A 27197-nucleotide genomic window follows, 5' to 3' on the forward strand; every position below is an offset into this window, starting at 1 on the left:
TATGTGTATCACATGGAAGATACTAGAAGATATATGTGTCTGTGAGACTCTTACTTACTTAATCCTCAGCTGGCATTAATTGTGGTGGCAAGAAGCTTACAGCTCTGAAAGGCAGGAATCTCTACCACGCTGGGAAGCTGTCGACACAAATCTTCTTTGGTAATGGCAGGTAGTATTTGAATACCTAGTGAAGAGAGAATATCACTGAGTCGTTGGGAGAGGTTACTTGCTCTTGAGAAGTAGCAACTGAGGAAAATTGGTGCCACTTTCATTTTTGCATAGCGTGAGTGGTGCTACGGCCAGGCCCATCTCCCCACTCACTCGGTGTTGGAGGAACAGTGGAAGCCCATGGCTGCTGCTAAGCTCTCCTGGCTAGGAGCAATCTTTTGCTTCTGTTGCCAAATGCTGAGTCCACTTGAGTGTCAATAAATAAAGGTCAGACCTATACTCAGCTTTTAAGGAACGGTTTGATCAAAGCCCACATTCCTATGGAGGAAAGTGGGAATAATGTAAAGGACACTCAGAAGACAAACTGGCCGAGTGTGACGAAATGCAGAGGTGGTTAAGTCCTACTGTTTCGAGTGTTTATTAACTTCTGGAGTAACGGTTAGAGAATTCTCCATCACAAGTTAATTCTAAGAACTAATTTCGATAAGAGACAGGAAGGCAGCTCAGATCCATACAGTGATCCCTTCTGATTTATTCTGGTCCATTTCCTAGGCTGACTAAGGAAGCTGGCTGTCCTAATTACCATTAATTGAGAGGCAATCATTTCACTCCATGGCAGGGCTGCTGCTCAGAGGGACCTGGGCAAGCCAAAGGAATGGGGCTGACAGGAATCTCATTGAAGTCCAGGAAAAGCAGAGTCCTGTGCTTGGGATGGCCTAAAGGATGCATCGGGACAGACGGGCTAGGAGCCTGGGGTGAGATGGTCCCTGGGAGGCCTGTGGTGACTGTATTAAACACGATCCCGCCACGCAGCCCGACAGGGCAGGTGGCTAACAGCATCCCAGTGACGTGCTCGACGCTTTTTACTCAGCGCTTGGAACACAGACTCATAAACCTGATCCGGTTTAAGGTTTTTTAAGGGAGTGGAGCATCTCCCTTATGAGGAAAGGCTGAGGCAGCTGGGTCTCTAGCTTGGAGAAGAGGAGACTGAGGGGGGACCTCATTAATGTTTGTAAATATGTAAAGGGTGACTGTCATGAGGATGGAGCTAGCCTCTTCTCACTGACATCCAATGATAGGACGGGGGGAAATGGATCTAAGCTGGAATATAGGAGGTTCCGCTTAAACATGAGGAAGAACTTCTTCCCAGTAAGGGTAACAGAACACTGGGACAGGCTGCCCAGAGAGGTTGTGGAGTCTCCTTCTCTGGAGATGTTGAAAACCTGCCTGGACGCCTTCTTGTGTGATCTGATCTAGGTGGTCCTGCTCAGGCAGGGGGATTGGACTAGATGATCCTTTGAGGTCCCTTCCAATCCCTGACACTCAGTGATTCTGTGAAAGCAGCGAAGCCACCGCGACGGCGGGGCCCGAGCGCTGGCCCGGTGGCCCTGCTTGGACACCTTCTCCGAGCTGCGCCAGCGGAGCTTCTCCCCGTGAGGCGCGGGACAGCCGCCCCGGCGCCGCCCGCCTCCTCAGCAGGCGCCCAACGGCCGCGCCGCGCGCTCCCCGAAGCCCGCGCAGGCCCCGCCCGCGCCCTCACTTCCTGGGGCGGGCGGGTTGAACATGGCGGCGGGCCGCGGGCGCGAGCGGCGGCTCCGCGCGGCGGCCACGCTGCTCCTCGCCGCCGTGCTGGGTCCCGCCGCCTCTTCCTCCTCCTCCTCCTCCTCCTCGGCAGGCAGCCCCGGCGAGCCGCGGAGCCGTGTGCAAGTGCTGGGCGGCTCCAACTGGAGCCTGGTGCTGCAGGGCCAGTGGATGTTGGAGTTGTGAGTAGCGGCCGCGCTCCCGCCCGCCTCAGAGGCACCGTGCTGGGGGGGGAGGTGGGCCTCTGCTCGGCGCCCGCCCCGGGGAGCGGGCACGGCCGGTAACGCCTGCCGGGTGGGGCGGGAGAAGGGCCGGGCCGGCCTGTCCGCCCCGCGAGGGGAAGCGCGGGAGCAGCCGCGGCCGGGCCCGGCGAGGGGCGGCGGAGGGACACGGTCCCTGCGGTCCCTCTGCCACCGAACGCCCGTGGTCCCTCCGCCACCGAGCGCTGTCGGCCCTCGGCCTGCAGCCGCGCTCTCGCCTTGTTGAGGTGGTGGGATAAAGGCGGCTTTGCTTCAGGCTCTGGTCTTGTGCGGGCACGGAGTGGCCGAGCACGCCCGGGTTAAACCGGGCAAGTCTCGGTAAGCCGTGGTGTCACCCGTTACGTTCCAGCGGTGTTATCCAAGGCAGTTACCTGCTGGGGAATAGCGTCAGGCACTGCACCTTGCACTGCTCACCCGTTTGGGAATATTTGCTGGATTTGGGGCCAGCTAGGAAGGCTGAATTCCGTAGTTAATATATAGCAGGAGTAGGTTTCGTCCGTGGTAAGTGTTACACAACATCCCGGTACGCCCTCGCTTACAGCCGCACTGATCCGGAGTTCTCGTTCAAGGAGATGTGTCAGATTTCATTGACTTTTTGGCGTTGCCGTTGCCTTGTCCTGTTGGCAGCTAGAAGGGTTTGCCTGTTGCGGGTTTAAGTGCTTCTGACCAGCGGTAGTGGTTTTGTGGCTTCGCTTGTGGCGTGATACTGTTCATGAAACACACGTGACATTCCATGCTCAAAGGCTCGCTCACCTGTTTGTGTTTGGAAAGGGGAAAAGGAACTTGAGGGTGTTTTTAAGAGGGCAGTTTAAAAAAAGAAGTAGCTTAAATAAGCTTTATGCTCACGTTGTATCTGAGTGCTGTGCAGCTGTGAAACAGGAATTTATTGTGGCACGGGTGCTGTTCCTCTGTGGAAGTGCTTGAGTTTGAACAGTTTGAACGAGACTGGGTAGCCTGTGAAGCACCCTAAGTTCCCCATCCACATCTGGACTTGCGCTCCTTCATAAATACAGTTGCCATTAAGTTTTGTCTTGTTTGGGATTGAATTTGTTGTCTCAAGTCTCATATTGAGGGAAAGACTATCGCTGCCCCTAGGGTTGTACTACTCAGGATGCTACTGGACACCTGGTGTTAATCAGTGAATAGATGGGAACAATCCTGAAATAGCTGTTTGGGAAACCTAGGGATGGCTACTCTTGCAACTAATGATTTGGGGTTGATTTTGAGTCTCTTTTTTTCCCCTTTTCATTTATTGTGTTGTAAAAGGTTGGGGAGGAGATGATCGTGGAATGGCAGAAAATAAGTTTATTTTCAAATGGAAATGTTTCTGCTTCTGACATGCTAGTCTTATGTGGAAGTTATTGTATGAAACTTATCTATTCATATACAAGTTGGAGGGAAAAGGTTACTTGTGGTAACTCAAAGTTTTTATTTCTAAGAGAAAATACTAAAATAATTAGTGGTGCATGCCCATGAGGAAGAAAGACGAGAGGAACTGGCTGAAATCAGAAGTGGTTAGTGAGTTGGTTAAATTCCTTTGTGAGTCTTTACTCCTCTTGAAACATTGTTCTCTGGTTTGGAGTGGCAGGTAGCTGACATTAGCAGTGGTGGTGAAGTTAGCTTTAGTGCTAGCTGAATATGATACATGTTGCCACGTTGTTTAAATTAGATTTATTTTATGTGCAGTGTTCGATGTGTGAAAGATATTTGGTTCTCTGTGCTGCTTTCTGGGCTACGTTTCCAGGGCTTTCCGCTTTTCTCCTAAGCGAGAAGGAACCTTTGTCTTTCTTGAAGGTGCTAACTCAATGCTGCTGTTCTTGAATTAGTGGGAGTTTGAGATTCCCAGTCGTGTCTAAACAGGCAAGATCTAGTGTTGATTTCTTACGCTTCTTGCAACTGTTTTCATGCTGATTTTTATCTGGTTTAGAGCTGGTGATCTGGACAGGAGTCCTGCGTGTCGGTTCATTGATTCCTTCCACACTGCGTGGTGGGTCTTTTGGCAAGGCTGCAGTATCATTCATCAAAACCTCCTTTGCTCAAAGAACCTCCTTTTTGTTTAAAACACCTTTGTTTTCCAAGCAGCACTTAGTTTTATTTTTTTTTAATGCAAATGTTGTTATAGAATCATTGTAAAAAAAAATTAATTTTGGCCACCTGCTTTAGGTTACTGGTTTGAAGCTTTTTGCCCTGGTAGGAACAGGTGTTACTACTTCTGTTTAATGTAAGTTTTTCTATTTGTGAAAGCAGTGTAGGGCAAATTACTGTATGCTACCACTTTTTTCTTGTTCTCAGGTGCACAAAGAGAGAACCTTAAGTCAGAAATTACTTGTGTGTGTGAGATTTGTAGTAGAAATAGGATTTTTCTTCCTTTATCCCCTAGCTGAAGTGCGTGTACTTGGCTGACTTTGTAAATATTTGGTTATTCATAGCTGGCAAAACCGCAGGCGCTGGAAGCACTGCTGCATTTCATTGATAAAAATGTTCTGGATAACTTTGTGTCTCTGAAAGATGTGGCAACGTTTTGCTTGCTGTTACTGCAGCAGCACGCAGACCCTCGCTGAAGTGGTGCGAGTGCGATGCTGCAATGAACTGTTACAAAAGGTTTCCTTATTGACTTATTTTTAGTCTGTAGCTGCGAGATAATGATTTGTTAATATGAGGAGTTTTCTTTTTGTCTTTATTTTTAATATTGCGTCTATTGAGAATATAAAAAGTTCCTGGTCTGTTTATTTAAAGATACCTTTTGCATTTGTAAGCATAGCTTGTTCCAAGCTTGACTGATCTTAATCCTCTTGGTTTTGAAGTAGATTAAAACAAACACACGCACAACACCCCCACTCCCCCCTTTATTCCCCCCAATAATAAACTTCTTGTCTTTATGTCTCTGGTTACAAGTGAAACTATCTAATACGCTCCTGTTGCACCTGAAGCACTTTAGATACTTGTTCATCGGGGAAAATCTCTAATTTAGTTCCCACTCAGAGTGCTACATGTCTCAGTTCCCATTCGTTTCAGCACAGACTTAGTTTTTAGTACCTAAAAAAGAATGTCTTAATTTTCTATTTTAATTCTGACCAGGTGAAAATCAGGAGAATAGTGTAGCAGTTATATATTCAAGGCTAGCTTGTCATACTTAGAGCACAGGCCCACACTTTATTTTCTCCTTATCATTTACCATTAAACATTGCCCTGCTGTCTAGGAGACCAGATTATCGCAAGGGTTCAGTTCTCTCACTAGCACTTTTGTTTGTCATTTCAATGAAGTGTGCTGAAAATCCAGCTGAATGTTTTGGTGTTTACATGGTTTAATGCTTTTAAACAGTTGGCTTGAAACACTTTGTGTAACTAAACTCCTGAAGAATTCCATAAATTGTTTAACAATGACTGTAACTTAGATCGAGAGTTCAATAAGATTGGGAATTTTCTGTCACTTAGAGTATAGTCTATTACTTCCTCTTGATTTGTTGGTATCCAAGCTTTTCTTTGTCCTGTTCTTTAACAAACGAACCAAGCCAACCCAAAAGTGGGGGCTAATGAAAATCAAGTTGCCAGGACTCTGTTTTGGTTCTGAAACTTCTGCAGCTCTCCTGAGTTCAGAGGAAGTGAGCAAATTGTCTATAGACTCTTACTAAGTAACCAAACGTGGCTGATTACTGTGCCATGCGCTGGCTGAACAGAAACTGATAAAATGGGAAACTGAAACATCCTTGGCAGCAGATGCTTTACTGTTGCAGAAGAGGACAAAAACATCTAGAATGATGGAAGTTCATCTGCTGAAGTTCTAAAGATTTCACTTGGTTTTTCAGTGGTTGATTTGCTTTACATTTTAAAAATCATTTCTCCATCTTTAAAAAAGAATTGTTTCTGAATGGAAAATTGTTGGGGTCTTTATTTTTTAAATTGCAGATAGCACTCTCATCCTTTTCTTGTTTTTGAAGCTAGAGAGCTGGAAGCTCTTGTTCTTGGAATCTTAAAATGCATTTCATTACCGAGCTGTGGAACAAGTGGAAAGTAGCACTTGAAATGTTATCTTAGAGAATACAATTTGCTTGGCTTCTAGTGCTTCACAATGGTACGCAGTTACTTTTCCCTTTTAGTCAGGTTTTACTGGAAAAGACACGCATGCCAGGTCACTGAAGTAGATACAGCAGAATGGGAATTCATCAGGTTGAGCTTGCACCCTGAAACAAATTCCTCAGGACGGTGCCTCGGTGTGTTATCATTCAGCAGGCTCGTCTGTGATTTGAGGCATTTGAGTGAAGCTTGGCAGGAGAATCCGGGGAAGAAACCTCCTTTGTTTGCTCTTTGAGATAGCGAGGGCTTCAGCAGTTTGTAAAAAAAACCCAACCAAACAAAAAAACCCACCAAACCCCAAAACCCACTTGAAAAGTAGACTAAAACCGTTCAGTTGACTTTCTGAAGCTTATCTTTTGCTGAAATTACGACAATGCCTGTTCTGCCTCAAGACCTATCTGTATTTAGGAACAAATCAAATGATAGTCTGAAGATAACATCCAAAGACATCAGGCACTGTCTTTTTTTTAGTATGTTTATGAACTCTGTAGCAATAAAGCAAAACTACTTAAAAGAAAAAAAGTAATTATTTCATTCTGACATTGTTTTTCCCATTCTATTAGGTACTATCCCAACATTTGCACCTCTAATAGTACTCCGAATAGCTTAGTTTACTGTAAGCAGTACCTCTTATAAAGAAGTTTTGTGTCTTGAGAGAAACTAGACTAGACAGGGAAACTTTCATCTTGCCTATTTTGCTGTTTTCTCTTCAGCAAATCCTCTCATGCCTGTATCCAAAGCTGTTTTTCCTTTGTTCTTAGGTTCTTGCAACTTTGTGAAATCACCATCAGAGCAAAGTGTAGAATGGTATTCGAGGTTACATCTGTTCAATGCTGAGAGTTAACTGATAATGGTAGTGAAAAAGCAGATAAAAGGACTCAGTTACATTTGTTTGAAAATGAGTGAATTGGTGAATTTCCCAGCCAGGCATTTAGAAGAAGAGAGATGAGTGCTTTGGAGTTGGAAACTGTATCAGTGAATCTTATTAAAATCATTCTGTGTTTACTGATCAACTCTAGTGATATGACTGAATGGCATGTTTGCTCAAACAGGTTTTAACTTAATTTTTTTTTTTTTTTTTTTTGTATTGCAGCCATCAGTGAAGTTGCTTGGATTTGAAAGCCAAAGTTTAGTCTTTTATGCTCTAAATCAGAGAGAGACACAGACTTTGCTGTTTACTTAAGAGCTTAAAATTTGGCTTTTGGATTGCTTTCTTTCATGGCAGGGAGGTTGGAACTAGATGATCTTTGAGGTCCCTTCCAACCCTAACCATTCTATGATTCTTTATGCCCTCTGAAAATGCGTCAGGTATTTTAACAGATTGGAGTAGGAGCTGGAAAACAGGTGGATACTTGAAAATAGTGATTTTAATCCCCTGAAGTAAATTGTTCTCGCAATGGAGCTGACCACAGAGAGCTGTTAGCTGCCTTGTTTATGGAGGGTAGACAGTGGGTGAGGATGTTCCAGTTGTAAAACTTTGTGCTGTGTAAGAGGTCTGGTAAGGCCCCAGGGAGGTGTGTGGTGAGAGGTGTGCGACACCTGCTTGCAGTGAGTGACTCGGCAATGTGTGATTTACAGGTATGTGGTGTTTTCCATCTGATTTTTAAATGGTAGAGATCAGTAAATTGCTTTTTAATGTGTAACAGGCTACTGAAAACCTTTTTCCTTAACCAAGTGCCCATGTCTTGATTTAAATTCCAGTGGACTTCGATTTTAAATTGGAAAGACCTGAGTGCTGTTTTCTTGGCACACTTGTAGGGCATAGTGCAAACAAGTTAACAGCTAAAGGTACCCCCTTGTGCAAAGGGAGAAGCTGGAGGAGTAACAGCCCTAAATTTGGTGGTGATGACGAGGTGCTAATTATTTCCCGATCTTTCTGTGGAGAATGGCAGAAGAAATTTGGTTACATCGGCTTTTGTAAGTGACCTGGTCATGCATCTTGTGTCTTGAAAAGTAGTGAGGATCGATTTCACAGCACGCACATGGATCTGCTTTTCTGCTCCTACAGTTTTGGTTTTTTCTGTGGAAGAATGGTAGTTGTACCATGACTCTTACAGAAATACAAAGCAGCCACACTTCTAAAAGATTCATTAGAAGCCTGTATTGAAGTAAAGTACCTCCTTGAGCTTCAGTTCCTCAGGGTGCATAAAGTTTTTTGAAACTTTTAATAAGGGTGATCTAGGTGTGGAGTATTTTACTCTTCTGTATCTTACTGAAATAGAAAGTGTAAGGGAAGGTATTTTATGAGTGAGAGGGAGACACAATAAAGCTTTGGCTGTGAAATGTTTATCCAGGAGGCACTCCTGAATTATTCCTGATGCTTCAAGCACTGCATAACAAATGCAGACATTAAAGGTTCAGAAAAGTGAGGATGTTGAAGTAAACAGCAGTGATAACTCTGCAAAAATCTGATATCTCTTGCAAGTTCTCTCTTGTCTGTGAGGGGACAGGGTGTTTCCTGGCTGGCAGAAATTGAACAAGTAATCTCAGGAATGTAAAGCAAGTATTTTGACCTTGATTGTCTGTGCCAATGTTCAGCTTGAGTGGCTGGATTTTGTAGTGTTGTATGTGAGTGTTTCCATCCCACATCCAATATTGGTAATAAAAACTAGGAAGCCGACAACTAAGGCTTTTTGTGAAGTACGTTTTTATGCTCTGTCACTACCAAACTCTGATATAAGTGGATTTTAATGCTGCTTTGAGCTAAAGAAAATATTTATAATCATGTGAATATTATCCATGTGTATTGAATATTCCACTTAATTTCATTTGGAGGAAATGCTCATGAATGTCAAATGTGAACATAAACGTTGATAGGACCCAAATTTCTTTTTCAAGATCAGATAGTACCTTAAACAGGCTAAAGGGTGTATTAATCTTGAAAAAATCTCGTGGCCTGAATTTGACACATCTGGAGAAGCTGGATTTAGAAAACATTCCAACTTCTGCCTTTAATTTTAGAGCAACATCAGCAGCATTATCTGATGGATGTATGCAGTGTCTTACTTATCTGTCTTACTTATCAGTCAAGCTACTGATAATAAACAGTAATAAAATAACACTGTTGGTAAAGTACAGTATCTGTCAAACTATTATTAAAAGCCCTCTATAGGGAAGCAGCTCTGCATATGAGACTTGTTTCCAACATCTTTTTTAAAAGATGCTGAGAGGCTATTTCTTGGCAGGATAAGATTTATGTACTTTTCAAATGCTCTTACACAGAATGATGTTGATTCAAAAAATGTAAGGTATTGTCTTGCTTAGAATCATAATTTCCAGTACAGTTAAATGCAACACGTATTTTTAAGTTTTATCCTTTAACTTCCAAATGACAAGATTTTATTTTTAAATAGTTAGGTTTCAAAATGACCTTGAGGACTCAGAGTAAATTTGATTCCACCTCTTTTTTGAGGAATTACCTGGTTGAGGTTCAGTCTTGTTAATGTGAAACATCTGTGGGTGACTGGGAAGACCTCTATCCTTAGCCACTAAGAAAGGAAGCGTTCCTGACCTCCAGGCAATAGGAAGTGCCACTCTTTCAGTCGGATAGTAGTACTGGCAGAGAAACTGGGGGGCTAAGGGAGTTCCTTGTAGAGGTTCCCAGTTAGAGTGTAGTGGTTATGTGAGCTGTTAAGGATATCAGACTCTGCCGATGAAGAAATTTGTTTCTGTTGTTAACAATGGATGAGGAGCATGGGATCATATATGGAGTACTGTGAGAAAAGTAGTGTGCCTCCAGATCTGCTACTTTTGCTCTCTTTCATTTTAAAATATCAGAAACCCGCATATATATGTTTCTACCTCCACCCCCCCAACATAAATTAGGTTAAACAGTGTAAAAGACTTTTTTTTTTTTTTAATTTGTAAAAGATTAAGTCTGTTTATGGACAACTGTGGCTGAGTTCCGTGCTGTACCTCGCTGTCGTGTGTTACTTTAATTGTGTATATGACAGACCATCGCAAGCTGCACAAGTTTGGCACAGGCTTTGTAAGCAAGTTGGGGTGAAATACATAAATATGGCAAATGGGCTTTTATCAGCATGTCAGTGTTATCTCATATTATTATATTAGCTCTTCTGTCTCCATGTTGATATTATCGATTTAAACTGCAAACTTGGTTTGTTTTTTCCAATTGGTGATATAGAAAACTCAGCTCTTGAAACATGCCTTCTTATTTTGCTGAAATTAATTCTGAGAAAAACCGAGACTTGCGAAAGACAGGCAGTTTGAGCAGCAGGAATTTGATGTGCACTCTTTTTAAATCTCTAAAGAGTGCTATCAGAAAGGGCGTGCTTTGATGTATTGAGTAGTGAGCTGAGGCAAATGTAATATCTAGAAGTTCTGAGGTGTGAGAAATCAATACAAAAATGTTATGTTGAAGAATACCGCTTCAGAGGACAGCCTGGCTTCAATAATTCAGATAGCTGCTGTGGAAATGGATTTATTTAATATGTAACTAGAATAAATCACAAGTGACGAGGGGTTTGGATACGGATTTCTCAAATCTGTGGAGACTTGTTTTGTTTTGATAACATGAAGAGGAACGTAGGGACTCATACAAAACTACTTGATTGTCTTATTTAGTAGGCTTGATGAAGAAATACTGTAAGTTTTTTTCCTGTGTGATTGATGTGTTTATATTTTCTCTGTATGGTAGATAAAGTTTAATGTCTCTAAGTGTAAGAGTATTAAAATATTTAACCTGTCTTCCTCCTTTAGCTATGCTCCTTGGTGTTCAGCTTGCCAACAGATGGAGTTGATATGGGAGAGTTTTGCAAAGGAGAGTGAACATCTAGGTATCACCGTGGGAAAGGTGGACGTCACTCAAGAACCAGGTATAGTATGAAATAGACTGCTTTAATAAAAGGAATTATTCAATATAAGTATCACTTAGTATCTAGGAGTGTGCTTTATTTTACTGGTGTTCCTGAGATACCAGCCAAGTCAGAAGTAGGAGGTTTCTAAATCAAAATAGTGTTATCTACATTTTTTGTCCATGTAGTTCATATCTGTGAGCCTAAGTTTATAAACTCAATTTGAAGGATTAGAGAACTGGAGGAGTGATCTGGCTTAATACTGTATTAAAAGGGGCTTATTCTTTATTTTAATCTCCACAGAAAGCTGTTGGCTGTCTCATTCCTCTCTCCTCCAAACTGTCTGCAGCAGAATCCAATTCTGTAGTCCAGTTACTGAGAGTTGCAGGGTGTGGTAGCCACAGTGTGAACCTGCTTTAATAAGTTCTTAACTGTTTCCATGATGGTGCTGGTTTATTGTCTTTTTAATTGTAGTGCTTTAAAGTACAGATGTTACTGTTGTTTTCTGTTGGTGATGCACATATGCAAATGTGTTTACAAAAAGGGTTTCCTAACTATCCACAGAAGGATGAATATAATCTTATTTATTCCTGGAGTGATTCCTTTCAAAGTTTTGAATATGTGTTTGTGCAAGCAGTACCAATATTGTTTAAACCTCTGCATCTCTTGGGAATGTTTCATGCTTGTTTTGGCCTTGAGGGGATAAGAGATTTTATCAGCAGTATCAAAAGACTGACAGAGTTAGAAAGAGATGTTGTTAGAATAAAAAGGCTGAGCTTTACTGATTATTTTTTTTTCTTTATAAAGTGTGTGGAAAATATATCTGGTTTATTATTAGAAAACATGCCGAACAAATTAGCTTTATCAAGTTAACAGCAGGGAAATGACTTAAGCTCTGGTCTCAGAGCAATTTAAGTTCACAAGAAAATGCCAGCTGTTCTAGACCTTGTGTATGTTAATGTTTTGTTAAAAGTCTAGAGGTATACAAAAACTTTGATGCCAAAAAGCTGTTGATGTGGGGCTCTCCTTTAGTGCATATGCTAATCATTACCAGTTTATTAAGCAGATGAGTTTATATATATGCAATAAATCTTCATATTCAAACTTCTGCACATTAATGAAGTAGTGGTTAGTCTGAAGTTAAAGGCTGAAAACGGGCATCCATTATAATCCCCTCTTGTTATTTTCACCCAATTAGACTGGGTTTCTCTTGTTTATGCAGTATTCAAATAAAAGAATTTCAATCTCGATTGTGGCATTTGAATATGACTGTAACTTAAAAAAGCACTTTGAGAAGCGAGGCTGTGAAAATAAAATGCCGGAGATCTTGAATTATTCTTCCTAGTAAAGAACTTGAAGAGGAAATACTGAGTCCTGAAGGGGTCAGGCACTTGATACTTTATTTTGGTCTAAATTTTTCTGACCACTGAGTGATGCCAGATTCTTAAGGCCTTAGATGTGACTTTAAACCAGAAGTTCCTTAAATATTTGAATTTCTAATGTTGCCAAGAGTCTTGACCTCCGAGGATGTTTGACTGCTGCAAGTCAAAGGACTGACCCAAAATGATTAATTTGTACCAAAGCATTTGTAACATACCTACAGTATCCAGTTCAGCCCAGAGCATGAAAACCATAGCACTTCTAATGCTAATGAATACTCAGACTGGAAAGCAAAGATTTATTACAGATTTGACCTTTGGTGCTGATGTAATTTTGAAGGTATATGAGCTCCTTCAGAAGCTTTCCAAAGTTATCGAGGTGGTTTTTTTACTGTAGGCTTATGCTTCAGCCTTTCGGTTGGTGTGCTTCGATGCTCTAGCTCCTGCTTTTGCTTGCACAATGGTACCTCAATTAGTTTTGGTTTTGTAACTCCTTCATCTAATTGAAAGTAGTCAAAATGCGTTAAATTGGGGGAAAACCACTAGATGAGTGCAGAGTTGCATGAAATTGAGTTTCCAAAACCTGCAGGAGAAAGTAGCCATTCATGGTGCTTAATTACAGCAGACGCCCGAAGAATAAATCCACCAAACACCAAAGCCTTAATGGATTTCATCATATTTCAGTCACTTGATGTACTGGTCTTAAAGTGCTTATTTGTTCCTCATCTTTTTAATTGAAACATTCAAAAATTCAAATTGAATTGAATTGAAACATTCAGTGTTTCAAAAGCCAGTAATGGAGGCACTTCTGGATCTCAGTTATGTGTATTTGTGGTGCCTTTCTTAAGCTCCCAATCACAACATTTACCTGTGGTTTAAAACAAGACTTCTTGGATCTTTTGTAATCTTTGAGTACTTGTTTGATGGAAGCAACTTTATTTTTAGATGGCATCTATATTTTCCATGCATTTTGGAGGGGGATGTGTGTGAAATACTGAAGGTTTTTCCCTGTTCTTGATTATCTGTTGACTTTATAGTGGATGTATGTCCATTTTTGGTTCGCACACACAGATGCTTAACTGTATTTCAAGTTAAAGCTACTAACCATCTCATGAAACATGCACCAAAACAATTTACTGTCTCTTCTTAGCTTTTTGTAGCCGGATCACATCTGGCTTTACTCATCCTTAGATAAGTGCCTTAGATAAGCAGCAAACCTCCAACTAAAGTTTTGGGATGCTCAGATGCATTTTGGCAACAGATTTTGTATTTTATAATTTATAGATTTCATTGTTCATTCTGAGACCAGTGGTCCTTGCTTTAGGATAGGCTACTGGTAAGAGATTTTGGATAACTGTTTTATTTTCTGTTTGCCTGACTAGCCTTGTAAGGACTTCAGAGAGTCTTTCAGTGTTTCTGTGACTTTCTCTGCTCTTAAGCTTATTATCTTCTTTGCAGCTCTCCACCTAGTTTTTCTTGTGCAGCTGTGCTTTCTGCTTGATTAATTCTACTGTTACACTTGTGGTTTTGTTTACTTTATATCCCCTTGTGCTGGCACAGCTTTCAGCTGTTTTATAAAGTTTTCCACCACCCTGCCTCTCATAGCAATAAAGGCAGAAAGCTGAAAAGTTGAAATGAAGACGACTTCCTTCTTGGAACTTTAAAGATGCTTGCACTTCGTTTGATTTAAACATCTTCAAAAAAAAAAAAAAAAACAACAACCCCAAACAAGAAAAAAAAAACTATATCCCTTTTTTGCCCATTCCATAGGGGAATCATACTAGGAATAGCATTATTACTGATGCTTTTAAAAATACCTGGCTTAGTTCAGTATGGCTCATCTCTGTCTCTAAAGGCTGAAACTCTCGTTATAGTACTTTTCCATGGCCAAAAGATGTTTGCTTTACTGAAAATCAAATAAGGACTTAGTTTCCCAAAAGATTTTCACAGAACTTTATAAAAGCAAAAGTTAAATAACTGATTTGTACTGTTTACATTGGTACTTGATATGAATGGCAATTGCTAGCTAGAGGTATGTAGCCCTTATTAATGGGATTAAACTGCATATATAGGGGTTGATAACATCTGAAGTCTGCTACTTTTTTTTTTCCCCTGAAGTAAACTGCATTGGTAGCACGTTTTTCATTTCTGCGGTCTTGAAGTTGGATGTGGTGAATAGTATAGTAATATTAATAAGCACTAAGGTGAGTTCCTCCTCTCACTTGCAGGTTTTCTAATTGTCAGGAGGTGGTAGTGTCAAGTTGCCTGGACTTTCCTCAGATTTGGGAGCAGAGAGTGATACCTTCACCTGATAACTTACCTAGCTGAGTCAGACAGCCTGCTTATGAGATGTTTGGGAGCTTTTTGCTTCACAGCTGACTTGCAGCGAAGCCATGCACTGGGAGATCTTCACTGGTGTACCTCACCCAGCAGTGAAGCTGCGAGCACTTGCACATTGTACTTTGTAGCAGTACTGAGTGCAAGGCCGGAGAATTTCTGTCTCCCTTTTTGATGATTTGGATAATTTCTCTGTCCTATGAGTTGCATTAAGTAGTCACTATCTGGGGTGATACTTATAAAAAGATTATTATGTCTTTGCCAGTCAGTGAAACACTCACTTTCCGTGTGGGGATCTATTCCCATCAGCCTCTTGAAGCCCTACTTCAGCCTTTCTTTGTCCTTTCTGCCGTCTGATGCGCAGAGTGCTGACATGACCCACCCTTCTGGATGGTGTAAAAAGATGATTCTCACGGCTTAAACTTGCAGTGTTTTACAGAACAGAATCCTGAGATATCCCAAGCTTTACTATCAATTTGTTGGCATACTGTTTGTAGTTACCTGGAGAGGAATGATGTGTGGGAAGAAAGGATAGGAACCTAGAAACATCCAAAACACTGTCTTGCTACAGTCGTGTTTAGGAGAGAGATTGAGCCTTCCTGCGGGATATAAGAACAGACCGGTTGTGCAGTGTACGTGGATTATTTGAAAGATGCAAGCAAGCAAATGCAAAGATTAATTTATTTAATGACTTGCAGTACCTGAGATCTGAAGTGTGTGGCTCTAAATCATTTAAAATCAGGGAGAGGTTGAATGGAAGTCAGGGACCAGAGTTTGTAAGCCGTTGTCGTTGCTGTTGTTAGTGGACCAACTTCCTAGTTGAAACAAAGCTCATCTGGACAAGGCTGTGCACAGACACGAGCACGCAGCATCCTGGGATATGGGGGTGTTTGTGTGGCTCTTCTTTCTCTTGGTTGGAGGTGCGTGCTGCTGGTCTGGTCAAAACCTTCAGCTGTGTGCAAATATTGATTAGTGAAATCCATGTAGAAAAGTTACCTTGTAGTAAACATGCTTCAAGGTAAGCATTTTTCTCCTAATTTGTCAACAGCATTTACTATCTGTTACTGTTTGTGTCATTTCTGAAGACAAACTGGAAACCTGTATTTACAGAACAGTGGTGAAAGCCATGCAGTCTGCTGCTTTCTAGTCTGCAAATACAGAACTGTAGGTATTTATAGATAAGTCAGAATGCTGAGAAATTTTGGTTTCACTTAACTGTTTGATGTGGGTTTTTTCTTCCCTTTCTAGGCTTGAGTGGTCGTTTCTATATCACAACACTTCCTACAATTTACCAGTAAGTGTGTCATACTATAAACAGTTGTCTGTTTCAGTACATGTTCTTTTTTCCTGTCCTGTTTGAACAGTGGAACAACTGGCCTATTTCACTTCTGTCAGTCTCTGAAACATTTCTCAGGAGCTCAATGCACTTAATGAACAAAAGTATGTATTTTTAACTTATGGTGGAAGGTTCTCCTACAAACAGTTTTGTACCTAGATAAAAGTGGTGCATTTTTAGTCTGGAAAGAACATTTCATAGCATTTGTAAAAATTGGTGCAAGTTTACAGTATTGCCTTCTAGAAGCCTGACCATGTGTGAGCGGACACACTTGACCTTATGTAAGTGTCACTAAAATTTCTCATTTGAATAATTGACTGCATAGGTCTCGTGTAAAACACTACAGAAGTTTTCTCCTGTTTGTTGTGGTGCTTTTCTTACTGCTGGAGTTCCTCATCTGTTGACTCAGTACCAATATGTAGCTGTTGACTCCTACTTGTCACTTGTTTTAAACTTTAACTCTGAAAACAGGTGAGAATGAAGGAACACTGACTTTTGATTTCAGTTCAGGTTATTGTTTAGAGCTTTGATTGTATTGAATGAAGTTCTCATCTGAGGTTTTTCTTTAGTTTAAGGGTCTTTACTAAGTTCTCTTGCTTTCAGTACTGTTCAAAACAATCAGGAAAGGTGCTTGCTATATCTCTTCTCCAATAAAAAGATGTCGTCTTTTAAATATTGAACCTTTTATTAAATCATGGTATTGTGAATTGTGTGTATATATTTACATGCACACACATGCGCTCTCTTTTGATTCTGAGTTATGTCTAAAAAATGATTGTTAACTCATGTGCTTTGCATTTGCTGTAGTGTGAGTGAGGTTTTTTTAAGGAAAAAGCCATTTTTAATAAATGGCAAAAGCTCATGCTGTTTAAAAACTGAGACCTTCCATCATGGATTAGTTTGCAAACGTATTGAAAATGCTTAGGTTTTCAACTTTCTGAGCAAGTCAAATCTATAATGTACATGTTTTTTTGGGGGGTTTTTTTCACTGTATATACATTTTAAGGGATATCTATGTTGATGTGTATTTCTGTTTTTTAGTGCAAACGATGGAGTATTTCGCAGATATCGAGGCTCACGAACATTGGAAGATCTTCAAGGTTATGTTTTAGAGAGAAAATGGGAAGCTGTGGAGCCCGTAGCAGGCTGGAAGTCTCCATCTTCTATAATGTAACACTTTGTTTTTATTAACAACAAACATGCTTTATAGGTCATTATTCATTAAAGGTGAAACGTTGACAGCTTAGAGACAAAAGGCCTTTATTCCCTAGACACCTAGGCTTTGCAGAAGCAATCTGTATTGACAGCCTGCTTTTCAGTTTCTCACCTTTAAAAGCAGTTTATTTTTCTGCATTTACCTTTGTTCATGCCCACTGAGGCTTGTTTAGATCATCTTTGAAAATATATAAAGAAAAAAGTACAGCCACTGAGCATTATAGAAGTGTCAGTTTCAATATCTGCTGAGTACTGGAATGAAATGTGTGTTTATGTAGAATATTACTTCATGACTTGTGGCTACTTGGGGCAGGCAGCCTTTAGCTTTAAGGATTTCTTGTTTATTTGTTTACAAGGAAGTCTTGTGTCCTTCTTGGAACAGGAAACAGTGTAGTGTTTACACAGTAGATCAGAACTTGTTTTCAGAGTGTTGGATTCGCTTTGAAATAGCGTAGAATGCTTGCATGATGTAAAGGATGAACCAAAGCTGTGAATGACGTGCATTCCGTTCTGGCTAAAGCTATTATGTGTTAGTCCATGTCACAGATCCAGTGGGGGTCCATATTTTTCATCTGAGAATGAGGAAGGACTGTATTATATTTAGTAATAGGGAGAGGAGCTACAGGACTGGAATTGATATTTCTTGGTTATGCTCAAATGTCATTTTTCAAGTGACTGTTCCAACGCTTTCCGTTGAGCTGGCTTAGCTGAACATAATACAGAGAAAATGTATTTATTTGCAGTAGTGGCCGCCTCCTGGCAATTACTAGGGACTGAATGGCATTGAAAGTCTGGAATAGAATCTTTTTCTGATTTGTGGGCAGTTTGTGTATCTCAGCTCCTATCTGTCTAAGAAACTGTTCCTTCCTTTTGTTTTCCAGAATGCATGGTATGGCAGGGCTATTTAACCTCTCTGGATGGATCAGGGTAAGTAACTGTTGTAGTGTTTTCCATACTCTCTTTTATGCTTAGAATAATAATCTGTTCAGAAGTCAAAACCTGCCTGAATATTTTTATTTTCCTTTTATAAGAGTTAAATTTTCCTTACATTTACTGTGCATTGGGTGTATAGTATCTTTGCACTATAAATTTTGTAGTACTGATAGACTATGCCGAAACATTATCATCAATACTGAAAATATTTACTGTCCTTAGAACCTTGGTATAGCTAAAATGTTCTATCGACGTGTGCTAACATGATTATGTAGTTTTTTGAGAGCTGCTGCCAAAATGGTTGTAAACATCAGGAATACATTTACTGTTTACCAGGTTCTCTCACTTGATAGGATTCCTAAAGGTCATATCCAGGTGCGCTTTCAGAGTTGTAAATCATGCTCTTCTACAGTTCATTGGTGTCAAGTATATTGTACAGGAGAAGAGAGGGTAATGGTTTTCTTTTAGGAGTAATTTCTGCATCTGGATTTCAGACTGTCAAGGCTGTTTGCGTAGGAATACAACAAATTTGGACAGTAGAGTAATTATCAGAAATAAGGGAGAAACAAAGCGTATCCTGAAGTACGCTTTGAACTTCAAAATATTTCAAGACGCTTTATTTGGCGACTATCAGAATTTTTCCAGTAGCATGCAAATGCTGAGAATTATCTGATCTTTCCAATTTTGGTCAGGAAACATACTCTTTCTTAAAATCTTCAAGTGTAGCCAAGATTGAGAGACTGTATTTGATGTAGCAAAAGGTCTTAATACTGTAACATGCTACAAAAACGTAGTAGAAAGTTTGAACAGAGTACATATCACTTCCAGTAAGCATCTCACTAACCCAGAATCAAACAAAACTTTCAATTATTATGTTTCCTGTGCAACCTATCTTGGATTCTTTATTTGCTGGGCAGTATGAACTTTTTTATAGCCTTCTGGCATTTCTCTTCCATGGTCGCTGTGTAATGATGTTGTTTCTGTCTAGTTTCCTTCCTGAAAGATTAAATGCTTCGGAAAGAAACCTTCTCTAATTTGCTTGCTGCTTTGATGAATATTTCAACCGTACATTTCCTCACTCTTCTTACTGTGCTATCCTTGCATATGCTTTATTAAATGTCGGAAGCTGCTCTGACATTTTAAAAAAAAGACCCTGGAATTTCAATATTTAAACTTTTGTAAATGTCGATTGTGGTTTGTTCTCTAATGGATTTACTCTTGGAAGAGATCTAATGTCAGTATTTACTTTCCACGAGACTATCTGACTCTGTGATGCTTGGTTCAGTCAATTGAATTTGTAGGTATGAATAACAGACTTCAGTCTCAGAGAAATCTTTATGTTATATTTGGATTATTCTCTTTCAATTGGTAACTTAAATCACTTATTCAGTATCTGCATAAAAAGAGTGGCTCCTTTTAAGAACTAAAGAGCTCGAGTAAGAAGTAAATGGCCCAATTTTAGGTAGTGAATGAATTCCCAAATTCAAGTATGTGTTTTGATCTTTGGCAACTTGTGTCTACCCCTTTGTTTCCCAGATGCAATCATGGGGATAAAGCTCTGCATGAGGTTACTTTTTTTTCACTTGGTGGTGCGCTTGTGAAGTGGATATAAAAGGACACTTTTAACCTGAGTTGGTTGCTTTTTTTGTTCTGAAATGCTTACGTTCCGAGTTACCTTTTTTTAATAATCAGTTTCATGGACTTCTGTTGGTGCTGTGACTGTTGTTATCAGGGATGCTTACTGTATAGTCTCCTTCCCACAACAGAGGCCATAAGAACAAATGTACACATTCATGCCAGGAGGCCCAATAGTCTGTCTCCAACAGTTGCCACCTTCTTATGAAATATGAGGATCAGGAATCTTGTGATACTTTCTTGTATGCTCTGAGCCTTCCTCGTCCATTTATCTGCAGTAAGATTACGTATGGCATCTCTAATGCTGAGTTCCTTAGGAAGAAGGAATTGTTCATCCTTTGCTTAAAAAGCCTTTTAATGTGAACAATTTGGTAAAGAGCAACAAGTTTTAATGATATCAAAAGAATTACAGTGTGGCATTTAAGGATGACTAGGGCTTGAGAGGGAAGACTCGAGTATGAATACTGTTAAGCAAAAGGTCTTAATTAGGTATCAATTTATGTAATGGTGATGGCAATATAAATCATAAGTGGTGTTAGGTATGAAGTTATTAAGTATCTTCTACTCTTTTTCAGCAAATTCATAGCTACCTCACTGGCACTCTTGGGATTCATGTTTGGATTTCTTACTCAATCTTCATCTTAGCTATCTTACTGATCGGCCTGTTCCTGGGTTTGGTAAGAAAGCATGTTACTTTCTTTTTCTCAGTTATCTAGAACTTTAGCTTTGCATTAACTAGTGAAAAAAAGAGTAAACTTCACTGACAAGATACACTGAAGTACCTTATTTTAATGATGTATCTCTTCTTCCTGTATCCAGTGATAGGACACGTGGGAATGCTTGAAAGCTGCACCAGAGGAGGTTTTGGCTGGACATTAGGAAGTGTTTCTTTACCCAGAGGGTGGTCAAACTCTGGAACTGGCTTCCTAGAGGGGGCGGTTGGTGCCCCAAGCCTGTCAGTGTTTGAGGCATTTAACTTAGCCTTGAATTGGTCAGGCAGTTGTACTAGATGATCGTTGTAGGTCCCTTCCAACTGAAACAGTCTATTCTCTTCTATTAAAATTCTTAAGTATTCAGTACTGGAGATCCACTCTCTTGTGTTGTTGCCTACTTTTGGTGAAGGTTAAAGACTGATTCACTCAGATAAGTTAACCTTTTATGAAATTCATGCTTCGGTTTAGATTTGGTTGGTCCCTCCACTAAACAAGTGGGTTTTATATTGGCCTTTTGTATCAAAGACTTTTATACTTAAGGATTGAATGTGTGTGGTCAGAATTGTGTGAAGACTTCAAGTTTCTAAAATCACAGGCTTTGTGGAGAGATTTTTGTTAGCTGGAGTGGGATTGTATTTGTGGACGTTAGTAAAGTAAGTATGCTGCTGCACTGTTACTGAAAATGAAAGGAGGAAAATATGTTTTTTAAAGGCATTGAAGATTTGGGGGTTTATTGATTTACTTTATTGCAGGGTATAGCTTTGTGGTTACAGCTTGGTTTTAATAAAATCTGACTTCAGTTCTTTCTCCCCCATGATCTCTTGGTTTGAATTCTCATTAGTAGTTGAAAAATCTGACCTTTCTTGTTACTAACCAGAACTGATGCGTCCAAAACATCAGGAAGGCTATTCAAACCAACCTGTTAGCTATATATGTGAATGTTAAAGACCATCTACTGAGCCTGATGTTGTTTCATTGTGGAAACAGTTCAAAATTGCTTTGTCAGTGGAGCTGGGATTATTTCCTCTCAGAATATTTGAATGATGTGTCTCTGTGACCTCTCAAATATCAATATTAAATGAGAAACTGAGCTGGAAAAGGAGATACGGATGGAAGTAGAAGTTCTTTCGGATTAGTTGCTCGGACCACAAGCAAAGACAGTATAAAATAGTTATGCTGATAACTGATTTAACTAGCTGCTAAATCGCCATTCCGTGTAGGAAGTGTAAAGGTTGTTTCTGGCACTGGGATCTCTGCCCTTCAGCCCAAATATTAGTGTTAGTGAAACAAAAATTGCATGAGATGTTTCTCAGGAGTATGGGGAAGTGATTTCAAAGCAGTGTGCATGGATTTAGGCAAAACCACATTTTTATACATAATATGTGTACAGAATTGGTATATATGAGCAAATGCCTTTCATTATAAATTTAAACAGCTGCATTTTTCTAGGTGGTATATTTTCATTACCAAATGAGTGCAAATCAAGTTAGTGTAACTAGGAACAAATGAATATGATGATTTAAAAAAAAACAACCTTTCCTTCTTCCTGCTTCACTAAAAAAAAGAACCAGAACTGAAAAAGCTGAAAAAATGTAAAGTTAATCTCTCAGCTTTTTTCTAAAAAGCTTTTCAGTGAAATATATTTCTCAACATGATATCATCTGTCTCTTTTTCTTTCCTTTGCATTATTCTTAGCATGTGATGATGAGACACAGATATCTTCCTTGCATTTGGATTGTATGTGTTCCGCACTAGGCTGCTTTAAATAGCAACAAGCACAAAAGGTGGATGTACACATCGTGTATTGGGGAGCCAGGGGTAGGAATGGAATAACATCCCACAGTAGAGAAAAATCTTGGCCAAGATTGTTTCATAAGTTTTAAAGAAATAAAAATCCTCAACTGTGTTCTGGGCCTCTCTTCTTACGATGCAAGCAGTTTCAATACTGAATAAATTCAGGGAAGTAGAAAAAGCAGAAAATTTGTAGCAAAAAGCAGAGAATGTTGGTTGGTATATACCGAGAATGCATTTTTTTTACGTGGTTTTATTTAGCTCTTATCTCTGAGCAAGATAATGTAATTTTCTAAATTTTATTGTATGTCTATCTAAAAAGGGTCAGTAGGAAAATACTTAGTAGTGCAGGGGCTACTGGGGTGATTTGCTAATAAATGTCTTTGTTTTACCTTTACACAGATACTGGTTTTGATTTCAGACTGCCTTTGCCCCTCCAAGTCAAGATACAGAGCTGAAACATCTGGTAAGAACTCTCAAGTGGGTGAGATAATGTAGGTTTAAATGTAAACCTGTAGGAGGGAAGGCAATACACTGTCAAGAACTTAAATGTGAACCAATAATCCAGGTATTCATCGTAGTCACACTGACAAAGATTGATATGTTGGGCTCTAAAATGTCAGAGCATCCACCTGGAGGGATAGCAAAGCAGACAAAAAGACCCCAAAACCAACAGTAATTTGTTCTAGCTTCCACAGCTGTGAAGAGGCTAAATGCATTCAAAATTATGAAAATTTGAAGAAAGATACTGGAGTTTGTGTATTTTATGCAAGTGCATATTTGTTAGGCCTGTTGCTTAAGCATAGAAAGGAATTTGCTTTGGCAGGATGCTTCCACATCCTAATATGCCCTCTGCATATTGCATTAGGAGATGCAACGTTCTGAACCTGTAAAACTCTCCATGTAATTTGTGGTTGGGGAAAGGAGGAGATAGAGGGAATCAAATACATCTTGGGACTGCGGGTGTGGGGATGAGTGGAAGTGTTGCATCTCCTTCAAATAAAAGAAAACATACGTCATCCCGACCCTTAGTGAGAGGGCTTCCAAATAGCATTCTACTCCCTGTGAACATGGGAGGCAAAAACTTGCACACAAAATAAAGTCTCTTGTCAGCACCAGGTGTGTGTTAAGCTCTCGAACACTTTTTGGTACATTTGTGCTATTAAGTGGAGTCAAAACTTAAATGTAATTAAAAATTTAGTTTTTAATTGTGTATGTTTGCGTGTATTGGTTTGCTGCGGAAGATGAAGACGCATCTGTGACACTTGCCAATAAGACTTTAGCCAAATCTAGAATTCCTGTGTGCAAATTACCATCTTCAAAGCCTTAGATGTTCATCACTGTCAGCAGAAAAGCACACCGGTGCGTACTTGTGCAGAATGCTATCCAGCAGCTGTTACCTGGCAGAGTTCAGTGGTGTCTTACCACTTGCCCGCTGATTTGTTTGATAGTTAAACCTCTTCAAGGAGCCAAGTAAAATTGATCTGGCTTTAGTTTGTAACTTGATGGAACAAAATTAAAGCTATCTATGTCCAATATGCAAGATAAACAAATGGTAATGGAAGAGAAATAGTACTGAAGATTTGTCCGAGATAATAATTGGAAAGTAAGGAAAATGTAGTCCTGTAGAAGTTTTCAGTAATAGCATTCATGAATATTTCTGAATACATACATGGTGATGTAACTTTAAAAGATATGTAGTTCTGAGATTCGATCTAACTTTAGTATTTGAAACTGTTCTTTTGTTTAGAAGAAGCAATTACGAAGGATAATGTGGAGAACGCAGCATTGGAAGAACCGGAGGAGGCTGCAGAGCTTTCCGCGGATGATGCGGAGGAGACTGCGGAAGAAACTGCAGATGATGGGGAAGAGACTGCAGATGTGAAAGATCTCTCAGATGGAGAAGATGTGGCAAATTCAAGTGCTGATGACTCAGAGGAGGATTTGGCACTTGGAAAAGAATCAGGGGAAAAAAAAATGGAAGACTTAAGTGAACAACAGCCTGTAGCTGGTTCAGAGACTGAAAGCTCAGTAAGACAGCGTAAGAGCCAGGTGGCTGATCAGGAACTGTAGTTGTTTCGGTGGTGTATTTTGTACACTGGGACCAAAGAAGCGTCAGACCCTTTGTCTGAAACTGGAGCTTACACTCGATTTGTTGTTCATGTTTACACGAAACCTCTGCTCTGTCAGCAGGCTTCTCTTTTTTTTTTTTTTTTTAAGCTAATATGTGCTCATTGGGTTTGTTTTATAAGTATATATGCTGTGTATTGTATAACTTTAGCCATGACAATCAAAATAAGTCTATCTTACCTGTTTGAAGTCTTCTAAGGGAAAAAGAGTGTAACAGAGTCTCAGTTTGCTGGCTGTAAAATGGTCATGTGTGCTTGTGTTCCTTCCCAAGTATTGACCTAAGCAAGATCAGCGCTTTCAACTCTTCGCAGTAGCTTGGCAGGACTGTGAGTTTTCTGTCTGCTTCTTTATTGTTTCCAAATGCCACAGAAGCACCAGAAAAGTGATAGAGTAGTGAAAGAAGGCACCTTACTCGTCTTCTCTGAAAAATATTGTGTGTGACGGGCTTATTTTCATCACTTTCAATTAAAACACCTTTTTTCTTTTATTAGTGCTTGTTTCGAAAGCTTATCATACACTGCGTTCCCCCGGATTTTTCCGTTTTTGGTAATTTGGAGGCATGCTGCACAGCTCAATCTGAATTTTTTTGACCCAAGGAGTTTGAGTAATTGAAAAACTCAGGCCAAGAGAAGGGCAGCTCAATGTTTAAAGTATGTTTGAATTTTGAAAAAGTTTAAAGGCAATTATTTTGGTCAGGAGGGATTTTTGCCAAAGCATCACTTATTTTCCCTCCTCTCTCCCCACTTCAAGAGATTGTAGCAACAAGTATTCACTTTGCAGTCAGCAGGTTGTGTATTTCTTCCCAATACAAACTTACCGTGTGCAGTGCAGTTCTGCCATTTCCAACTCGGAAAACTTTTGGCACAACTCAAACTGCTTTAGGAATATTAACTGAAGAGGCACTTCAGGTTTTACCTTTGATCACTTTTCTCCTTTTTGTCACTGGAATTGGGGCGTTTGGAAAGGGAGGGGCATGGCTGGGTAGTGGGGTGAAGCTTTTAGTTTTGTTACTTTTATCAAAATAAACGTGTATCTGTTGAACTGTGTAAGGTGAAAATGGCTTGCCAGGTAGACAGCATGAGGTGTGGTTAGAAGACTTAAGTCATTAAAGATGTCAGTATTTCCCTCCTTCAACTTGGTTAATTTATAAGGCTCTTTTTTGGTAAGGAACACATACAGTGAGATCCTGTATGTTCCTGTTTTGTTGATGTGTGATCATGTGCATAAGATGTGTCTTAATCTTGATTATGTTTTTTAATATATATATATTGCATAAACCTTGCTGACATGCATAAGTTTCGTCTTGTTCTTCAAGAATAAAGAGTAATCAGAGATGGAATCATCTCTCATTAGAAGAGGCAAGTTGCAAGGGCAAAATGCTGGTTTCCTTTGAACTGAGATTAATAGGGCCAATTTGTGTTGAAGGTGTGTTTTCGTGTGATTTTTTTTTTTGTGTGTGTGTTTTTGCAGGGGAGAGGGGAAGTGTTTTTAAATGCTCATAAAGAGCGTATTTACTGAGAAAGCTTAACGTTTCCTGTCTGTTTCCTAATGCATATTGTGTCTTGGAACTGCATGGTAGAAACTTTGCATTTGCCCATTACAACTGTGTAAAGACCACAATTACATTGCGTGTATTGAATACGAATTTTCTTAAGGGACATTCTCAGTCTGGAGCTTGAATTTCGTATAGTGGACACATGTAAATATGCTTCAACATATGTGAAAACCTACAGTTGATAATATATTTACGTTGCACTGTAGTGAGAACAGTTTGTCTTGTGTTATCTGGGTGTTGTCTCATGTAGTTGAGCAATCGTAGAAGCTAACAGACAGCAAGACTCGGTAGCAGTTGAGATACATGACATGGTTTTAATATTTTTTTTTTTAAAAAAGCAAAGCTTGAACTAAGCTTTTATTTGCAAAAATTAAGAAAACTTTTGTGGTCACTGTAGTCTGGAGGGAAGAACTGTGCACCTAAAAACTCAGAGTACAGTTTTGTTGTTTCCATGGTCTTTTTGCTTTTTTCGATATCTCTGCGTGAGGAGCTCATGAAAGTCTAAAAGGAAAACATGACTTGAACCGTATTTCATGAGACAAGCAGGGAGTCAGTGCATCTGCTCAGTTCCGTGAATAGGCATATCCCCTCGGTCGTGGATCCAAAATACCAGGCACTAAAAATGTGTGAGGCTGTATCCAGATTGAGGGCAATGATGCCTTCGGTTGTGTGCCAAAGAGGGTATTTTATAGTGCATAGGGTCTTGTGATATTCAGTGTGTAGGAGGGAGCGTGTCAATATTAAATTTTGGTTCAATTTCTTATAATTTTTGTAATATCATGGAGCCAGTCATCTGATATCCTCTGCAGCTGTTTAAAGAGGTTTTGACTTTAAAAGATGCAGAACATCCTTGTACCTCACAGTGGCTTTGTTGTATGCTGTTTAGGCAAATAAGGTCTCCTCACAAGAGTTGGATTTCGTTATGGTGTCTTTGAATTTAAAAATCAAACAAAAAACCCAAACCACAAATGACACTTTGTCCTACAAGATACATGGTTTATGCGATGCTGCGAGAAAGATCAGAAGCTCTTGTGTGCGATGGTTCTCTGAAGTCTCTGCTTACATCTCCTCTGGTTTTGCATGTCACTGTTAAGTCTGGATTATTTAAAATGAAGATACTGAGTATTTTCCATCGTAATAGACCTAACTTCAATATCACTCTCTGAACAAGGATTAAGTAAGCAGGCAGCAAGTGTTAACAGTTCATCTCTTCATAGATCTGTCTCGTGAATCTGGAAATGAGCAATTTTAGGCTTCTAAGGTTTCTTGAACATAA

The 27197-nt window shown here is 39.8% G+C and overlaps 1 protein-coding gene across 1 annotated transcript; it reads left to right on the top strand.

Moving 5' to 3' along the window:
* Positions 1-1731: 1731 nt before the first annotated feature.
* TMX4 (thioredoxin related transmembrane protein 4) lies at positions 1732-27197 on the top strand. The gene is made up of 8 exons (XM_086631125.1): positions 1732-1931; positions 10803-10918; positions 15862-15907; positions 16991-17119; positions 18046-18091; positions 20308-20409; positions 22639-22702; positions 23987-27197. The coding sequence occupies exons 1-8, from the start codon at positions 1732-1734 to the stop codon at positions 24307-24309; spliced, it is 1026 nt and encodes a 341-aa protein (XP_086487251.1). The 3' UTR covers positions 24310-27197.

The sequence above is a fragment of the Tauraco erythrolophus genome, chromosome 2, assembly GCF_009769465.1.
Source record: "Tauraco erythrolophus isolate bTauEry1 chromosome 2, bTauEry1.pri, whole genome shotgun sequence".
NCBI lineage: Eukaryota > Metazoa > Chordata > Aves > Musophagiformes > Musophagidae > Tauraco > Tauraco erythrolophus.